Source organism: Podarcis filfolensis (assembly GCF_964270895.1).
Source record: "Podarcis filfolensis genome assembly, chromosome: 1".
Taxonomy (NCBI): domain Eukaryota; kingdom Metazoa; phylum Chordata; class Lepidosauria; order Squamata; family Lacertidae; genus Podarcis; species Podarcis filfolensis.
The window spans coordinates 40,399,234-40,419,813 of record NC_139604.1 but is presented as its reverse complement, the minus strand read 5'-3'; the positions used below and the strand labels follow the sequence as shown (position 1 = coordinate 40,419,813).

The 20,580-nt window shown below is 43.7% G+C and overlaps 1 protein-coding gene across 1 annotated transcript in view; it reads right to left on the bottom strand.

Annotated features, from left to right (window-relative positions):
* Nucleotides 1–17,275, bottom strand: part of DARS1 (aspartyl-tRNA synthetase 1) — a 48,866-nt gene extending 31,591 nt beyond the window's left edge. The window contains exons 1-4 of the mRNA XM_083580155.1: nt 16,906–17,275; nt 13,427–13,484; nt 9,051–9,143; nt 1,574–1,676 (exon numbers count right to left, since the gene is read on the bottom strand). Of these exons, the coding sequence (XP_083436281.1) occupies nt 1,574–1,676; nt 9,051–9,143; nt 13,427–13,484; nt 16,906–16,977 (326 nt within the window). The 5' untranslated portion in view covers nt 16,978–17,275. The remainder of the gene's footprint in view (nt 1–1,573; nt 1,677–9,050; nt 9,144–13,426; nt 13,485–16,905) is intronic.
* Nucleotides 17,276–20,580: the final 3,305 nt, after the last annotated feature.

Sequence of the window (20,580 nt, the reverse complement as noted above, 5' to 3'; positions counted from 1 at the left end):
AGAACTGGGGAGCGCAACCAGTTGCCTAGGGAGCAGTTGTCTAAGGGAGACGGAGATGACAAATTGACAATTAGAGGCAAAATGCATGGCTTTGTTAGGGGAAAAAACCTTCAGTATTTAGGCATGAACAGAGGATACAATAGGAAATGCCTGGTGCAGAGCAGAGCTGAAACCATTAGGAAGGTCAATCAAGGACTCATGACACAGTTGGAGCCAAAGCGAGGGCACCATTTAGGAAGACCAAATAAAGAGAAAACCCACATTTCTCTAATTATGTTCTCCAGGAACTAGGGAAAAAAATGAATCTCAAAGACACTGAAAGAATTAACAGAACATGTTACACATGCTCTAAATACTAGTAAGCTAATGTGATACTGAGTGTGCTGCTCCCTATGGCCTTGAACTTAATTTCCAGAACTGTTTGGACCTTTTAAAAACTTTTCTAAGGAGAACAATGCATCACTTTCCTCTCCACCCCATCAGAACTGTCTACACCTTCTGGCATGTATTTAGGGCCCACCCCTGAGCCATGAAAGCTATGTTGAGAAACAGAACAGAAGTATCTTGAGTTCTCCATACTAAGGTAGACTCGTAATTTAAAGCCTGGATGTACCAAGTCAAAAGCTAGACACAGAAGCATGTTCTATTCTTGTAAAGGCCACTTTGCCACATAGGTGTGTAAGGGATCAAACCAATCGGTGGTCTCAAAACTAAAAGGTGTAAAGGATAACCCACCCACTCTCAGTAGTGTAACTTTACACACAATGCAAGGCCCAGACGTAGAGAGAGTTCTAAGATCAGAACTGGAAGCCTGCTCTGGTGCCACAATCTAGTTCTGTTGCCTAGCTTGTTTCCAGGGGACCTTCCTTTCTGCCCTCATTCCCAAATTGCTTTGGTAACCCAGGCACCCACCAACTCAGACCACAATCTTAAAGGCGCCTGTGGAGAGAAGGCAAACCCTTGCCTTGACCATAATGCTTCTTGCTAAAATAGAAACAGAGCCAATTACAATCGGGGGAGGAAGGGGGGGCGGGAATGCTACACAGAACAAGTTTTAGTTCCAGTAATGAAAATTACAAGAGTGCAAATTAGGTTCCTAACCCTTTCTGTCTTTTGGAGAGAAAAAAATGCACTGCTGAACTTCTAAATACCTTCAATTTGCACTTTGCATTTAAATGAGGCAGAATACATTACACAGTAAAGATCTCATACTTAAGCAAAATAAAATAAAAAAAGATCGAGCCTGTGTTCACATGCACACACAAACATCCGACAAAATAATGTGTCCAAGTTCAGCCTGCCAACCTTTTTGTTAGCCAGCTTGAAAGTAAATAGGAGCTGTCTGCAGAGACAGAATGCTCCCCCAGCAGTTCAGAATGAATTTCAAGGCTGTGTTCCATTTTGTCTTTGTAAGTGTAATGCATTCAACACTATAGTGAGCTGACAATTTAAATAACTACATTTTAAAAACAAACGTGGCATTGATGTTAATGTGCGAAAATGGTCCCAACCACTGGGAGCCTGGGTTCCCACCATTGTTTACTGTGACAACAGGATATAATTGCTTACTTACTTGGCAGCAAACTTTACCATCTGCTTACTTGCATGGTCTCCCACAGCCACCAGAGCCTGGACATTAAACTGCTGCTGACGTAGGACTAAGAAACACTGTTTTCCTGAAAAGGAAGAGGAAGGAACAATGCAGGTGTATTCAGGGCAAGTTACTTGGGATCTTTCTGAATGAATACAAAAATATGTTCTACTACTTTAAAATTAAGCCAGACTTTTAAACGCTCACAAAGCAAAGCCTACAGCCTACAAGCCTACATGCGCATCCTTTGGCACAGATTTTTTTACTCACAATAACCTTTTCATAGTTCCAAATAATTTCATTATTTTTTTTTTTAAAAAAAGCCAAATAACCTCTTTGGATTGCAGCCTATGTATTTAGGACACTTGAAATGATCAAACAACTTATCCTTATTTTATAACAGTTGTCTTTGTGAAGTGGGTGCAAATATAAATAAAATTTTGTGGGCATCTCTATGGCTGCAATCCTATACACATGTACCCAAGACGTAAACGCCACTTAACTCAATGGTATTTTCTTTTGAGTAGACATGCAAAGGATTGCGCTGTAAATTAAAGGGTAACTGCACTGGTGGAATGGCTTTTGCTCACAGCAACAGGATTCTGCTTCCTCACTTCCTCCCACCCCACTCCCAAATCTGCTCTGGGGGTTCCCCCAACTCTCTGCAACAGATGGATAAAAAGATTGAGAGGACTTATTGCAAAACTTGCTTTCATCCTTCTCAGGATGCCTCACCACCTTTCTCCTATTATCTTCCCCTGGAAGGTCTTATTCAGCCTTTTTCTCTGATTGCTCCTGCCTGTCAGTGACTAGTGGGGGGAATGGGAGAGAAAGAGAGAGCACTGGGGCCTGAAGGCACTGTGACACAGAGGTAGTTGGGAGCTACATCTCTGGTCCCTTCTGTGTCTCACTGCTGCAGATGCAATCTGAGTGATTCCAGGAAGAATGGGATCGTCACTTGCCCTTTGAATGTGGTGCTTCCCCCTCTGATATTAGAGCCTACTAGGAGAAGGAGGATGCACTCTAGCCCCTGTGTAAGATACAGACTAGAGGGCCTTAGGCTTGCTTGCTAGAGTCAAGCCTGGAGGTTTGACTCCCCTTATAAGGAGGCTACCTCCCCTTATGGGACATAGGTGGCGCTGTGGGTTAAACCACAGAGCCTAGGACTTGCTGATCAGAAGGTCAGCGGTTCGAATCCCCGTGACGGGGTGAGCTCCCATTGCTCGGTCCCTGCTCCTGCCAACCTAGCAGTTCGAAAGCACGTCAAAGTGCAAGTAGATAAATAGGTACCGCTCTGGCGGGAAGGTAAACGGTGTTTCTGTGCACTGCTCTGGTTTGCCAGAAGCGGCTTAGTCATGCTGGCCACATGACCCGGAAGCTGTACGCCGGCTCCCTCGGCCAATAAAGCGAGATGAGTGCCGCAACCCCAGAGTCGGCCTCGACTGGACCTAATGGTCAGGGTTCCCTTTACCTTTACCTCCCCTTCCAGGATCCACTAACTCCTCTTTCAGGAGAAATTAGTCCTTGCCTGTATGCTCCACTCCTCCACTGGCTGAGAATGTGTTCTTTTTCTGTCTCTCAGGATTGTTCACATTTTCTCTTTTCGGGGGGGGGGGGCGGCGGAATGGAAGGAAACCTATTATGAAACCTGGTTAATACCTCTGTTTATTTAACTCAGAAATATATATGTGGTGTTCTGCCAAGTATCTGTGTCAGAGATCATGGCCATTTCTGATTAAAATGACTATTGTTTAAAACACACTCTCACTCTTTTGCGATTCTGCGAAACAGACAAGATGAATTTTCCATATGCAACTCAACACCTTTTGAAACAGCTTTCTGACTCATAACATTAATGTTGCAATGAACTGGCGAGTGGACTTCTACCGAGACTCATATCAGTTCCTCCAATGCTTGCCACCAACGGAACCTGAATCACACATCTCATTTTTAGTTTGACAGCTTGGATTCCTACCAGTTAGCGGTTTGGGCCAAATATTGTGGCTAACATAAGGCAGACAGGGAAATTCGTCATCTCTCTGCCTTACGCAGTACAACCCCTAATCAGACGTGTCACTTTCTAATCCCATCCTTATACCAAGCACCTCCGAGAAGTACAAATGGGTTTATCTCCATATTTTCTCACAGTTAACCTGAGAGATAGCAACTAGCCCATGGCCCCCCAACAAATATTATTATTGAACAGTATGATATCTTGTTATGCTCAAGCTTGCAGAAAGGCTCTCAGCTGTGTACGTTAATACATTTTCAGACTCTTGAGTGATTCTTTTATCATGACATGGTACGAGGGATAGAAAGATTTTTAGAAAGGGGCATAAGGAAACCAACTTGCCCATTCAGAAATTTTCTACCCATCCCAAGACAAGCCCTCAGCACCAGTCTTCTCACCTGCCCATTCCCCACCCTTTTACAAACATATAAATCTGAAAGAGAATGGAAATAAGGGAGACCAGTAGCCCAGCCTAAAGCTGAAGGTTGGTTAAACTGTTCCAGCATTCTAATTTCCCGCTACACACACACACACACACACACACACACACATATATATATATATATATATATATATATATAAAATTCACTGACCAGTAGGGGGGGAAAACCCTCATTTGCATAGTTAAGGGGGGATCTGTTCCTTCTGAGCCATACCAATGACTCCAGACTGTGCTCAGAGCATGTGACGCTGTGAAGTGTAGCACTTTATTTACTCGGATTCATTTCTCTGGTGGATTTTTAAATTTTATTTTAACAATGCATTTACCAGCGCTCCTCTGGACAATGGTGGTTTCAAGCAGGCCCAAAAATGATCTGGAAATTTAGGCAGCATTGGTGTTGTACATTTTTAATCCCTCCTGTCACAATTTGCAAATCTGGCGAGGGAGGGGTGCAAGAGGGAAACAAATACAAAGGGGCTGGGGCAGTAGTGCCCCCAGGTTGGGTCTTTCCAAACTTTGGGAGAATTCTCAGAAAGATCTCTGGCTTTTTAGGAGAATGTGAATGCACCATGTGGTATTATGCATTTCCACAACTGCGCAAGAGTTAATTTGTCTGAAACAAATTAAAATTAACCACGGTTTGGATAACGTGGCAGGCTGTGGTTAGGCAAAAGTAGAAGCGAAAGCTTTTGAAAAATCCCTCCTTGCAGTCATGACGCAAAAGTGGGGGAGATCACAAACCTGAAGCTTGCCTGGTCTCATTCATATGAAACTAAACTTTTCACATCAGCACACAGGAGGGAAATCTGAATCCCGTCTCATTTTAGGCAGCCCCTATCGCTTCCTGAAGCTGCCTTGTGCTGCCCCCATCCTTCCATCCCCATAGAGTTCCTTCATTTGTGTTTGTTTCCTACTTATTTTTTCCTGGCTACTTACTGTGTTTCCCCTCCCTTCATGCAGTTTTAATATAATTGGAAGTAGTTCATTTTATAAGAAATAAACTCCCTCCCCCTGCTTCTTCCCTATGGAACTTTCCCCCTCAACTTTCCAAGATCAAATTTGTATGCTTCTGTCATATATGCATGTGTGTGCGGCACACTAAAGTCAGAAAGGGGTTACTTTCACTTGCTTTCCACAACAGGGGATTTATTGGTTTGTTGTTCTAAAGATAAAATACTCTGCATATCTGAGTGCAACTGAATCAAACTCAATAGGCTTTACTTCCAAGTTAACCACACAAGAGCGGAAATTCTAATGTAAGGTAACCACGGTGAAAATTGAAGCAGGGTGGATTTTACTCTGGATTAATTAATCCAGAAACTTGTCTCTAGCTCCACCCATCATGTGCTCTAGCTCCACCCATCATTCGTTCCGGAGGTCCGTTCTTAACCTGAAACTGTTCTTAACCTGAAGTACCACTTTAGCTAATGGGGCCTCCTGCTGCCGCTGCTCGATTTCTGTTCTCATCCTGAAGCAAAGTTCTTAACCCGAAGTACTATTTCTGGCTTAGCGGAGTCTGTAACCTGAAGCCTATGTAACCCGAAGCGTATGTAACCGGAGGTACCACTGTAAAGTTAAAAGTATCAATCACAGTGGCCAGGAATGTTGAGCAACAGGAATTAATGGTCAGGGAATTACCCAGATGAACAGGTATGTTTTCATTTGTCAGCAAAAACATCACAGAGTTGAAGCCCATCTGATCTCTATGGGCAAGTCATTCCACAAAGGAGGTGTCCTGCTGAAGAAAGATCTCCCCTGCACCAGTGTAAGGTGCACTTCTACAGGCCATGGTACTGTTAACATACCTCCTCTGCAGATCACAGCAACTAGGCTGGTCTGCATGCTCCCTTGGATAACTTGGTCCTCAGCTGCTTAGGGCTTTGTATACTAAAACCATAAACTAGCCAGTGCAGCTCTTTCAACTAACTCTGAGTGAATGCTGGCACTCATGTGTGCATGCCAACAATCCCAGATGAGCTTCATGGCTGCATAAGATTACATATTTTTCCACTTTTCAAACACATATGTCAGAGCTGCCCGAGGTCCCAGCTCACAAAGGACCAACGCCGCTTTGTTGTTAAGTACGAAAGTCTCTATTGAAGTTCAGTTTCACTTCCAGAGCCGCAGCGTGCAGCTCTACGTCTCGAACTCTAGACCGCTGAAGCTCCGTCTGAATCTCCTCCCCCCAGACACCAGTTTAAGACTCTAGCCTTGCTCCACCTCTTCCTCTGCTCTTTCCGCCTCTGGTTCCGCCTGTCCGTCGGGGTCTCGCCCTTTCTAGACTCTTCTGACGCTGAATCCCCTGAGCCTTCCCCCTCCCTCCGGCAGGCTTTAGGAGCTGGTTCCCAATCCGGGTCTCCTGCTGTCCCTCGCGCCTGTACATTTGAACTTGGCGCGCGCGCCCAGCCGGCAACTTTCCTCCTGACCGTTTCACTGCTGCTGTCACTGCTTCCCCCTTCGGGGAGGCTAGCTGCAACTGACCTCCCCTCCGTTCCCCCACTCTCCGATGGAGGCGTGGTCAGCCCTGACTCATCTTCTCTCCCCGCTGGAGGAGACGCTGGTCCTGACACATGTGACTCTTCCCCCCCACTACGCTCTGGTGGGGAAACTGGTCCTGATCCCCCGCTGCTGCTTTGGGGGTCCCCGCTGGCTCCTTGTTTCTGGTGCGTCCCCCCTGGAACCCCCCTTGCCCTGACCATCGACGCCCCCTTCTGGGAATCTTCTGATTCGCTGGAGAAGCTCATGGAATCTCTCGGGTCACTGTCATACTCCCCTACGCTGCCCTCGGATTCTTCCCCTTCGCTCTCCATTTCCTCTCTCCCCTGTGCTCCTGCTCCCGAGCCCCTGACAACATATATGCAAGTTAAAGCTGGCACACCCATTCAGGCCACTATAAACATTTGCTAGTACAGACGTACCTTGGAAGTCGAACGGAATCTGTTCCGGAAGTCCGTTCAGCTTCCAAAATGTTCGGAAACCAAAGCGCGGCTTCTGATTGGCTGCAGGAACTTCCTGCAGCCAATCAGAAGCCACGGAAGCCCCATCGGACATTTAGCTTCCAAAAATAATTCGCAAACTGGAACAGTCACTTCCGGGTTTGCGGCGTTCGGGAGCCAAAACGTTCGAGAACCAAGCTGTTTGAAAACCAAGGTATGACTGTTTATTATGATGATGATGATGATGGTGAAAATCTCTCTCTCTCTCTCTCTCTCACACACACACACAAATCCCTGGGACATTTACTGTTAACATTTATGCCCCCAGAACAAGTATGACACTATAGTGAAATAGGTAACTGACCAGATTTAGTAACTAACCTTTCTTTTCTCCCTATTTATGCCCAATACAAGAAGCATTTCTATCAAGCATGTCAAAGATTTTGGGGAGCAGAGTTCAACTCCAGTTCCTCAAACTATTGTCATATTTTGTTCCGGAAAGCCTTTTTTCTTTAAATGTACGGTTTCTCAACCATGAGGTAAGTGAAGTTCAAACAAATGGAACATCTGTCAGACTTGTATGTCACCTGAAGAGGTCAAAGCATATTTAAACTTGTGCAATGGAAAGTGATCCCCAAGAGAAGTAGTGCTCCCAGAGTGAAGAAAAATGACAGGCAGGTGGTTCTGTCTGAACAAGCCATGCCATATAGCTCAAGCTTAGATAAGGATTTCTTTGAGGCCACTGTAAGAACAATTTTTTAAAAAAATAATAATGAGCTGACATATTTTGTTTGGGGCTACATGAAAGGCCAATTCGTTCCAGGGTTTCCCATTTCCTTTAAAACTTAGGAAGTAACACAAACTAGCTTTATTCCGATTATCCAACTTGAAAAGAGAAATTCTAGTAAGCCTGATGACTGATACTTCGGCAATGGTTTAAAATTTTACTTCAGAATAGTACTTTATAACTTTAGAGGCATTTAAAAGTAAGTATTTCATTATACAGCCTTCTTTAAAGCACAGTATTTACCTGTAGGTCTTTCTACCATGTTTAACTATAGAAAAAGAACTAACACAGCAAGACAGGGACATTTATTTTGCAATATGGAAAACAGAAATAAAAAGTTTTGGCTACTGCATTTGTGGCAAACCGTTCTCAAGAGTGTAACATTCCATAAAAATCCAGGAGGGAAAGACACAGAAAGCAAGAATCTAGAGCACTTTTAAACACATGCAACTATTTCCAAGCAAGCAGTCTGGGGCCATCTCCTAGCAATCTACTCCTGAGTAAACAGCTTAGCTATCATTTCAGGCTGCAAACTGAGGGAACTAGGTGAAGGCCTTCAGCTTGTTGCTGGGTACGCTTCCACCTCATTTTCCTGCCAGGGAGATATCTAGATATCCTTGACACAGCAGGCTGGAATATTTTCTTGCAAAATCCCATAGCTGCTATTCAGAGTACAGTGCTACCTCTGGTTACGTACTTAATTCGTTGCAGAGGCCCGTTCTTAACCTGAAACTGTTCTTAACCTGAAGCACCACTTTAGCTAATGGGGCCTCCCGCTGCTGCCGCACCACCGGAGCACAATTTCTGTTCTCATCCTGAAGCAAAGTTCTTAACCCGAGGTACTATTTCTGGGTTAGCGGAGTCTGTAACCTGAAGCGTATGTAACCCGAGGTACCACTGTAGTTCATCAGGACAAGGGGAGAAAACTTGACCCTTCCTGACCCATAATAAAATGTTTTTAAAGAACTGTGTTAATTTTCATGGACCTTTAATAAAGGACAGATCCACAGATAGTTTGTTTTGTCATAAGCTGTGGGCAGTACATAAAACATCTAAATAAATAAATGGTGCATAAACAGTCTAGGACAGTCTTCCCCAACGTGGTGCCCCCAATATAATTTTGAACCACAACTCCCATCAATCCCAGCCACCATGGCCAATGATCAGGGTTGATGGAGTTGTGGTCCAGCAACATCTGGATGGCACCAGGTTGAGAAAGGCTTATCTAGAGGATGGCACCAGGTTGAGAAAGGCTTATCTTAGCTTGGAAGAGCTAAGCTTACCTTTTGCTCTGCTGGTATGAATCCTCCCACGAACCCAGACAACGTCATCGGCTTTCTCTGCTGTCAAGTCCTTTATTCGAACCAACACACGATCTGCAGGCAATACATTACTTGGTTAGCAATTATATTCATGGGAAGGGGGATCGATAGCCATTTTGATGCAACAAAGCTACCCTGTAAAGCTATTTACAAAGCATTTGTGGCAGAAATGAAACCCTGGTGGTCTTGGTGGCAAGGGATGCCTTTTCCCAGCTTCAGTCAGTTCACCATCTCTGACTTGGTACTGGATATGAAGTTTGTTTTCTTAACCTCCCATTTGGATGACAGCAATACATTATGCATGGTACCTCTCCCTGGGTATGAGGGTTTATTGTTTCACACACATAGTTCTATAAATAAAAATTATTATTATTATTATTTATTATTACCCCTTTGAATAATCTGACCAAGTGCTTTAGAGGAATGAATGGAATAGGTGGAGCAGCATGAATGAATGAATGAACGTTGAGTTGAGTACTGTAGTGTTTAATATAAGGTATGCAAGTTAAGGAGTCTTTGGTGAGGAATAGAGAGAATATGAAGTACTGTGCATACAAAGATTGCATGTCGTGGTCAGAAAATGAGAGGAAGGGATATCCATCGGAGTGGTGGGGAAACCCAGGTGGTTACAAGCCATCCTACTCTCTGCCCTAAGGATGCCATTGGTGAATGCTGCTCCGTTCACAACGAAAACCCAACTCATCCCACGTGCCAAGGTCCACGCTGCTCAGTTTTATTCCGTTTTTACTTAGCTTTTAAGATTTTATTTGATTCCTGCATTTTATATGAATTTATATTGACTTTTTAAATTACATTTTATGATAGCCTCTTAGAGATTTCTCTTCATGCTAAGTGGTATGCACATTTTATAAATAATAAATAATGTTGCCTTTTTAATAAGGCAAGCAATCTTGTAAACTATTAATATCTGTGTTAAGTTGAAAACCACTGCTTCAGGTACTGGAGTTGGTTCTTTCTGTCTGGAAGCACAACTACCTTGTGTAGTACCATAGATGTCTGCTCTTTTCACACGAAGCTTTTCTCTTTCTTTCTTTCTTTCTTTCTCTCTCTCTCTCTCTCTCTCTCTCTCTCTCTCTCTCTCTGTCTGCTTCCAACTTCTGACTTTAGTGTTTTCCTATTCCAAGATGTGTCTGTTTTGTTGATTTTTCACTTTCACAGCTATACAACTACTATATTATACGTTGAGGTTGGATTCTCTTCAAATAATTCTTTTAGGTTCTGCAGATTCATTTAAGCTTTTAAAAGGATAAGATGACTCTAAGGAAGTTCTATGTGAAGAATACCATGAATCTCAGAGGTAATTCTGTTGATATGAATAAGTTTGGGAATGGTTAGAGGTAACCACTGCTCTTCCATGAAGGAGAGATGTTGTCTTCTCTAAGTAGTTTGGACAGAAAATCCTAAACACACTTAACAGATAGTGTCAGCCTCACTGAACACATTGTGACTTACTTTCTAGCAAACATGCATTGGATTAAGCTGTTGAAAACAAATTACTCTGAAACAGGGATCTGTGGTAAAAGGGATACACCACTACACTGTTGATGCGCTTGAGGCGGAAAAATAGAAAAACGATGAAACGGAGTAACAAGTTCTAATCCAATTTCAAGTTTCACCAATGCTAACGAAAACTGAAACAGATCTGCTAAGCCTTAGTCAGACAGAATTACATCAACGATTTAAAATTATTACAAAGCTGCAACATTTTCCAGACATGAATAAAAAGGACAAAATGAGGTATCACCCTTTTCATAAGTCCCTAATGTTCAAGGCATCACCCAAAATGTGCATTAGATTAACTTTTTAAAAAATTACTGTAGACATAATGGCCCAACTTTCATTAAAACCAGATGGCAAACACATTTGACTACATGTTCTGACAAGGTCCAAATAATTATTTTCAACTATTGCACTGCTTCTATAAAAAAATCAGAAAGCAACTGCTAAAGAGAAACATACTGCAGAAAACTATTTTTGCACAAGTAGGTGAAGTAATCTGTTGCTTTTCCTTAATGGTGTTTTTTTAAAAAGAAGAAGAAAATTCTAATAACTTGTTTCTTTAAACATTGAATCTGAATGCTTTCCTTTTCTCCAATCCACAATGGCAACTTAATCAACCTTTTTAAAGCGCTATCCAACTTTCTATTCCTTCCAACTCCTTCTTTACATGATGCAGTGAACCACTGCCCAATTTTCCCCCTCATGTTTCTCTTTCTTTCTCAAAAACGAGAACCAAACCTCTTAATTTGTTTCTTCTTCAAAGCTGCATTTTGCAAATGCAGCACAATATACATCCCAACACATACGTGCTTGGATTACTCCCAGCTCGCACACAGAACATGACTTCTCAAAGGCTGGCATTATGTCCAAATACAAATTCATGTAGTGTAATATCTATTATGGACTTATCTGCAAGGCTGAACTGAAGCCATAAACATGCCTACCCGGGAAACAGGCAAGTGCGCACGAGTGGCTTGATGTATTTGTAGACATATAGTGGTACCTTGGGTTATGTACTTAATTCGTTCCGGAGGTCCGTTCTTAACCTGAAACTGTTCTTAACCTGAAGCATCACTTTAGCTAATGGGGCCTCCTGCTGCTGCTGCGTCACCAGAACATGATTTCTGTTCTCATCCTGAAGCAAAGTTCTTAACCCAAGGTACTATTTCTTGGTTTGCGGAGTCTGTAACCTGAAGCGTATGTAACCCGAAGTACCACTGTACAAATAAACTGTCTTATTAGCCCAAGTGAGTTGCTGGGCCACACCCAACAATTGAAAAAAGGCCATTATTAGCTACGTTTTGTGCATATCTAATGCTCCTTTTATAATTACGTAAGAGGAGGGGTGTGGAGTGTTAGGCAAGGGGTAGTACCCTTGGTAGGGGACACGTCATTCTCTTTCTGGGATAGTTTGTCCCATCTTTGGTCCCCACCCTGCACTCATCTCTCTCCTGTGGCTCCTAGAAGCCATCAGCATGCGACAGCACTCAAACCCCATGAAACGGCTTCGACTGGCCAGCTAAACCAGGTGAGGGCATTTGATGGCTCTCAAACCCTCAGTGAGTTAGGGACTTCCCCTGCATGTGAAGACAGGCTTCAGCAGATTGAACGGATGAGACCAATAGTGGGCTCAAAGGTCAAGAAGGCGGTTTCTGCATGAGCTGTAGAGGGAAGTGAAGGGCAGATTTGGCTCGTCAAGCTGGGAAGGTAGTACATCCAGGAGAAGGAAACCTCTGAACCTAAACCTCTGATACCTTGTGAGATATATTCAGGAGAAGAAAAGGCTAGGGAGTAAACCCTACACAAATCCAGAACGGAGTCCCTAAGATGGTTGGATGGGGCCTTGTACACCTCCTTCTGGCAACTCCTGTAGTTAAAATGGTGCCCAACATATTGCTCTGCTTTCCTTTTGACCATATCTACAAGGCTGAGAGGGAAGTCTTGTCGTATGGGCAGCAAAGGACCTCCATATACACTGCCCAGCCTTGTGTCTTAGGGTGTCAGTTTGGTGCCAGAGGCACACAGCACTGTCTCTCAAGATAGACAAATGCCAACAAGTAGAGGTGTAGCCCTCCAGAAGTTGATGGACTTCAAATCCCATCATCCATGACCGTTGGCCACTATGGCCAAGGGGAGTTAAACAACTTTTGGATGACTTCCCATACTTGATGTATGATTACAAGAAACCATGGCTGCAATCCTATGAATGCATAGAAGTCAGTCCAATTGTATTCATTGAAATTTACATCTGTAAGCAAAGTTTCAAGAAGGAATCTAATGTTGTGCTAAGGCAATTGTTCCGTCATGGCAAGCATTCTGGCTTGCTAGACTCAGCAATCCCACCTCTCCTCCTCCCGTGTGCTGTTCCAGGGCTTCTCCTGATCCCCTCAAAGCAGATTTTGGGGGGTGCAAGGAGGGAGGGAGAAGGGGGGGAGCCCCATCTGCACAAGCAGAAGTCCTAGCACAAGCATTCTGCAAACAGGATTCCTTAGCTCACAAAGAGAAAGGGGCCTCTATAATTTTTGTATTAATATGTGCCAATTGTTCTCTCAGATTTTTAGCACATAGCAAGTGTGACTGGGGTTTTTTTTTTTTGTCATGTGTTAAATTTAGCTGAAGTTCCACAGTATTTTGTTAACTGCAAGCATGAAGTGAAACAACCTCTTACCTTTTTTCCCTCAGACAGACTGGCTCCACTGCAGCTAGAAATGGTTATCTGTATATTGGACCTGACACAACTATCAGCACTATCTTGCAGATTGTGGTATTTACAACCCAATAGGTTTTTGTATGCTTTCCAGAATTTTGAAACTGACCTGGTTTCTCCTGAGACTGGATCAGCGGCAATACTCCATACCTTTCCTTGGCATAATCCTAAAAAGGGGAAGAACAGTGTGTTATGCTAAAAGCTTTTATGCCAAGCCAGAGTCCAAATAAGACAAAAACAAAAAAAACCCTGCATGTTGTGTACACAAATCTGAAATGACACACTTCATTTGAGCATTGCTAGCTCTTAATGGATGGCAATGTTCTATATAAGAAGTCAAGTGCTAAACACGGAATGGAATCTACAAATAAGAGCCAATTTTCACTTTGCTTTTGGTGGTCTAGAATATGTACATCTCATCAAGTTTGCATTCATCTTTTATCAAGTTACTTTAAAATGTACACCACAAGCTAAATTCAGCACTATATGCTACGTGACATTGCCTTTAGTACTGATCATTACACACACACACACAAACGGGAAAATATCATGTGAGTGACATCAGCCTAGGGATCAACTTTCTCAAACTACGCTTTTATCACAGAATGAGTTGAGCCTTGACAACTGTGAAATCACCATGCTTCCCATGCATCATCGCCATAACAGATATAAGCTCAAATAACTCAGCTGCAACCACCAGCTATAAACCTATGGGAATAGATTGCTTTTTGTGGAGGAATTGGACTATGGCATTCAATATCCCAGTTGATCTGCCAGACCCAGACTTCAAGTCATGGAACAGAGTTCATTATTTACTCAGGCTTGTGCCTAACAGGTGCACAAATGGGAATACAAGGAATGCAGTGTTCCCAGAATTTAGACTATATTTCCAAACTTTTTCATCCCATTTACTCTAGTGTAGTTTCAGATTAATAATGTGAGACTAAGAAAACACTCTAGTAACTAAATATTAAAGCTGCAACCTCATTATGTTTCAATATACTATTTGAGGCTCCGTGTAATAAATAAATGATCCTAATTTCTATCCTTGGTATCTCAGGAAACAAGACTCCAGTCCATAAAAGGTTATGCTAAGAAAGGTTACCTAAAGGATCAACCCCCCCCAATATGCCCCTGCCCAGCAACTGCGCTTCTCAGATGGGCTGCTGCTGAGAGTACCGCATGCCGCAGAGGTATGCTCTGGTTATATTAGAAACTGGACTTTTAGTGTTGCAGTTCCAGCCCTCTGGAATCAATTCCCAGCTGAAATTAGTTAAGACAACCAACATCATGACTTTCAGGCATCTACTGAATACATTTCTGTTTAAGATGGTTTCCCCTAAGGTGTGACCTAAATGACTATGAAACATTAACTGTACATCTGTAGGAATGGTTTAAGTGTTATTAGAATTTATATTTAATCTTATTTTTGCCCTGTTGTACATCACTTTGATGGTCTCAGATTGTGAACCTGTTTATAAATTTGTACAATATGAATGAATTAAAAACATTTGTTAATCTTTAGGAAGCCACAAGTCTCTTTGTTGTTTCTACTGCCAGCCACAGTGGGCAATAATAGGCAAGACAGAATAACAATTGGGGGGGGAACCTAAGATAGTTCCACTAGAGAAATATTAGGATGGCCTCATCTTGGGAAATATATAGATAGAACTAGTTATTGCATTAGGCAATTCCAATTTTCCTAACACTGACATGAACATAAAATGTAATTACAAATGCTACCCAATCACTCTATCAGCTAAGTTTACTCAAGAATGGAATATATTTTATTTTCTCGAGCTACAATTGCTCCAGAGATCATGTGCAAGGAATTTTCTACTAACAGAAGGAAAGGGGTTGATTTTTGTCCTGTGCAGCCCAAAAACCTGCTCCAGATCACTGGAGGACCCTCTGGAATAGCATGAGAGGTGGAACATCAAATTGCAAAGGGAATCAACAAAAATCTCCTCCCTCTTTCATGAGCGTCAGCATCCACTGGATCGCCAACCCTTCCACAAACCAAAGAGCTGATTCAAGCTGCAATGTACAGCTGCCTTTTATGGCTGTGATACTCAAAGTCTATTTGCATGAACAGAGGTAATGCAGCAGCTGATTCTCAGGGGCCGCTCATCATTATTGGGAATAATTTTTGAGCAGATGAGCTTGAACTAAGTAGTTTAGGCAGCAAGACTAATCCCACTTACCCACTGAATTCAACAGGACACTTCTCAGTAAACACAGTTAGGACTGTGCTGTTAAATCAACTGTGGAGACAGTTGCCTGCTCCAAGAATTAATAATTACAATGAAAACAAATATAAATGATAGATATTTATGAAAGCAGAAGACACTGAAGATAGTTTGCACATAACACAAATTATATAATGCATATTTTCTGCTAGAGGACTCATGTTCAAAGGTCTTCTTAATAAAAATGATATAGTCATAATAAATATAGGTGCTCAGAACAGATCACCTTTGATAAAGAATTCAATAAGCTAATCATGTTTCAGCTTGTTAGGACATTAGTACAGTGTACGTATCCACCCTGTTCTATGATGCAAGCCTCCTGTAACAGGCCCATATGCCTGTTCAGTGAGCAGAATAGAGGTTTTGACACCACATGGCACGGGTGGAGAAGCTCTGGCCTACGGGCCAACCCTGGCCTCCCAGGGGCTGCACCTTGGCCTATGAGGCCCATAACCTGTTGTTGGGATACTGCCAGGGAGTCAGAGGCATCAGGCAGCCGTCCACGTAGTCACTGGACGAACTCCAGACTCCCATCGGAACAGTATCAGTCAATCAGAAATATCCTAACACACACCACCCGCCCATCAACTGACATCACTGGTGGTGGTGGGGAGGAGGGCAGGGTTGAATCCTGCATCCACTGTCCAACCCTGTTCCTAGCAGGATGTCCTCCTGGCTCATCAGCTGAAATCTATTCACCCCTAACCCTGAGGAACGTGCCAACAATTGCACAGCCCCTCCATCCACCTTTCCGTAAGACACCCCTTAACCTGAAGATGGACAATAATAGCCACGCACATGCACACCCCACAGACAGCAGTTTCATTTAAGGTTTGGCGACACAGCGCTCACACACAAACTCATTGTGCTGTTGTTTCTAGCAAACAGGTCTTTCTGCATGTTTAAAAAATGCCTGGATGAGTGTTTTTGTGAGTAAGTTCGCTCCCACTGTGTGAGTGAGGAAACTCCAACCCCCCAAAAAAGTTGCTGCTCTCATCTTGCACAGCACAATGAGGGGGGGGGGGGAGAGTTTGATTGAAACGCGTAACGGGGAACTATGAAGACCTGTTACCTGACAGCGTCTTCATGGGGCAGGCGGGGGGGGGGTTACGTGCATAGGTATAACATGGCACCTTCCAAGCCCTTCCCAGTGGAGTTTCGCGTGAGGAAATGGGATGGGGGGACGGAGAGAAAACGGAAACGGGGGGAAGACTTCTGACCAGGCAGTGGGCCTTTGAAGTTTGCAGTCCGCCCCCTTGAACCCCCCCCCTCAGTGCCCACCCCCTCCCAATAAAGCAGTAGGAGACCCCACCACACCCCGCCCCCTTCGGAGACCCACATCAGCCGGCGGCTGCTCCATGGCGCTGTCTCGGTTCCGTTCCTGGTTCTTACGGGCGGCAACGCCGGGCATTTTGCCACCTCCGGCAATAAAGTTGGCCAGAGCCGCTTTATTTCTTTTCTTTGTCCCCTACGGGCTTCCGTACCACCCTTTCTCTTTCTCTCTTTTTCTAGCCCCGACCCCCGCTTTTTTCCTTTCCGATACTTGCTCTCCCCAGAGTCCCTCCGCGTGTCCGTTCACGCTGCTTCCGGGCACGTAAAGCACGCACAGGAGGACACGGCGGCTACGTCACGCGACAGCGCTCCCGGCCGTTCTTTGCTCACTCAACCCCTCCCTCCTCGCTCAGGGAGACGCATAGCGCGAAGCGGCCTCGTTCTCGCGAGCTTTCCCGAGTTCCTCCGCTCAATGTGTCCTCCCATTCCTCCCTTGTCTTAGAGGTAGTCGCCTGTCGCAGCGGAAAGGCAGGCGCGGGAAATTCAGGAAAAATAAGATAAAGGGCGCCTAGATAAAACGGGGGGGGGGGGGGCGGGTTGCATTGCTCTCTCTCTCACATGGGAGGCAGTGAAGGTAGTAAACTTGGGTGGCTTTTAAAAGAGGGCTGTGCAGATCAGTGCAGGATAAGCCGGCTATTGATTTGTTTTCAGCCGCATTCCCTCCGTCGTCAGGAATCAAAGGAGCGCTTGTGCTTGGCTTCTTGTCAGACTCCTACAAATCGGAAGAGTTGGAAGGGGTCACGAGGGTCATCCAGTCCAGCCCCCTGCAATGCAGGAATCTTTCTACCCAACGTGTGGCTCGAACCCACGACGCTGGGATTTAAGAGTCTCATGCTATGCATGACCTATGCAGTTGGCTGCTTTCAAAACAGGATGCTGGGATGTTGGCCTAATCCAACAATGGAACGCGGTCACTGGTGTCGCTGTGGTCTAAACCACTGAGCTTTTTGGGCTGCCAATCAGAAGGTCAGTGGTTCAAATCCCCGCTATCCTGTTGCCTCTGTCCCAGCTCCTGCCAACCTAGCAGTTCAAAAGTATGGCAGCGCAACTAGATAAATAGGTACCACTACGGCGGGAAGGTAAACGCCGTTTCCATGCAATTCTGTCACTGTGTTCCCGTTGCTCCAGAAGCGGTTCAGTCCTGCTGGCCACATGACCCAGAAAGCTGTCTGTGGACAAATGCCGGCTTCCTCAGCCTGAAAGGAAGATGAGCGCCGCAACCCCCGAGTTGCGTTTGACTGGACTTAACCGTCCAGGGGTCCTTTACCTTTTTTATTTCTCCACAAAAACATACAGTATGCCGCCACAAACGACTTACAATGCCGTATACATTTTTCTTACTGTAAACTGCTTTATTTACCGTATTTATTTGTTGTTGTTTTGCAATCAAAACAGTATATAAATTTTGTGAACTAAGATAAACGTACCCACCCGGAAGTAAATGCCACTTTTTCAATGAGTCTTATTCCCAAGTAAAAGTAACTACAGGATTGGAGCCTAGAATTCAACATGACTTTCTTCTGAGTTGGCATGCGTATATTTGCAGTGAATAGGCATATACAGTATAACCTGCACTGATAGTCATACTCAGAGTAGACCCACTGAGGTCCATTTATTTTAACAGGTCTGCTCTAAGAGTAATATCTGATACCACTATGCAATCATAACCCCACTTACCTTGGAGTAAGACCTACTGAATTCAATAAGCTTACTTCTGAATTGGGTTAGGGGTAGGATTGAGCTGTGAATCTGAAAGAGCTGCAAGACGGGTAGAAATTAAACATGCAACAACAAGACAGACATATGTGTCTTTAAAAGTGAAACTAAAAGATGGATATGAATGCCCGTTAATTTCAGCAACACTTACGCACCTGCCATTGTGGTCCTTACCAGGATGATATATAGCAGGATGATATATACATTACTGAGTCAGTCTGAGGTAAGGGTTCAGCCCCTAGCATACTTTGGTAATCTGCCAGTCCTTTTTTAATGTTTGGGCTGCTCCTATGTTCCATTAATTTGGACTAAGTGAGGGCAAGGGGGGCAACATCACAAGGGCAGGCTTCACCTCCAGCTGGATAAACAGACAATAACAACTCTACAGTGTGCCTATCCATGTATATTTGTACGCATGGAGAGGTGCCAATGAATACAAGCAAGGCAGGGACAGAGCCTCTCCCCATCCACTCCTGGGCTGGAGGTTCCCTACTCATTTCATAAAACCCAAGGGTTAGATCCAACATTAGTTGTATTTAGAGTAGACCTACTAAATCAACAGACTTAGTCGTGGGCCTGCAGGGCAGCAATGGGCTATAGGATCTGGTATAGCTCAGCCCCTCAGACTCACACATACGGAAGCAGACACCAGTTCTGTGGAGGAAACCTTACTTAGAGTGTCTGCGCTACCAAATGAGCTGCTGGTGGCGATAAGGAATGATAGCCACCTCATCCTAAGAGCTTTTGAAGAGGCCACTTTTCTCTAATATTACTCCTTTGAATAACTATCTAACTATTTAATATAGCTTTGAATGAATGACTTCGCTCCACTTGCCTGGGATAAGAGGATATTATTGCCTTTTGCGGCTGACACACAATCTTGATTCTAGCAAAAGCAGCAGCACAAGATTCGGTTGTTAAATAATTTGCCATTATCTGCTGAGTCCTGTCTCTTTTGCTGTGGGGACTCTTTTTTCCAATCCTTGGTAATTGCATAAAAACTCGAGTCAAATAGAACCTCAGTGAAGGGCAAATTAAATTAAAACTGAACATCTGGGGCTCGATCTAGTCAAACAATGACAGACAAAGTGCCCATGCATGGAGTCCCACAGAGCTAAGACTGCCTTCCACCAGCACAAGTACCCGCTTTCCCTGTTGCCATTCACTGTAGTATCCCACCTTTGCACTCGTTGGAAAGAAAATAAGGAAACCAAAACTCTGTTTAGTTTTGTGAGATTCTGCACATGTGTGCTGTGTACCGAAACCCTTTTTTTTAGTCCTGAAAACTCACATCTGCAGAATACGTTCTCTCCCCCCTCCCCCCCATGGCTATAAATAATGCCTCAGGTTTTTCCCAGGAGCCACTGTTTTAATTGTTTCTTACTCATTTGACAAAAAACAAAACATGTTTGCGATTCCCAGATGTCCTGTATTTGAATGGAGCAATCTTTGTTTCTAGAACAACGTAACTCCATGGGACACAACACATTTTTCTTTCCATAGACCTTCACAGTGCCAATGCCACACCTCCACAATATCTCCTATTGATGAGTTTTTTACTTCTCTCTCCCCCCACTATCCAAATAAACATGCATTTTGGTGTTAATTGCAATACAATTCTACAACCAACACATTGACAACCAAACCACAAAATATGAACTTCAGCTTTCGGGAATTGGTATATATATATATATATATATATATATATATATATATATATATACACACACACACACACACATACATACATACTATTATTTTGATTGGGTGAAGTGAAATCAGCAAGGTTAAGTCATTTAAGTCCATTCATTTCAATGGGCTTACTCTGAGTGCAACTTAGTAGGATATCACCCATTATTTCCCATTTTTAATAGCTAATCAATGATGTAAGCAACATCTCCAGTCTCTCTAATAATGGGACTGGCAAGGATCTTTACTCAAACTAGCTCAATCTGGAATGGAAATG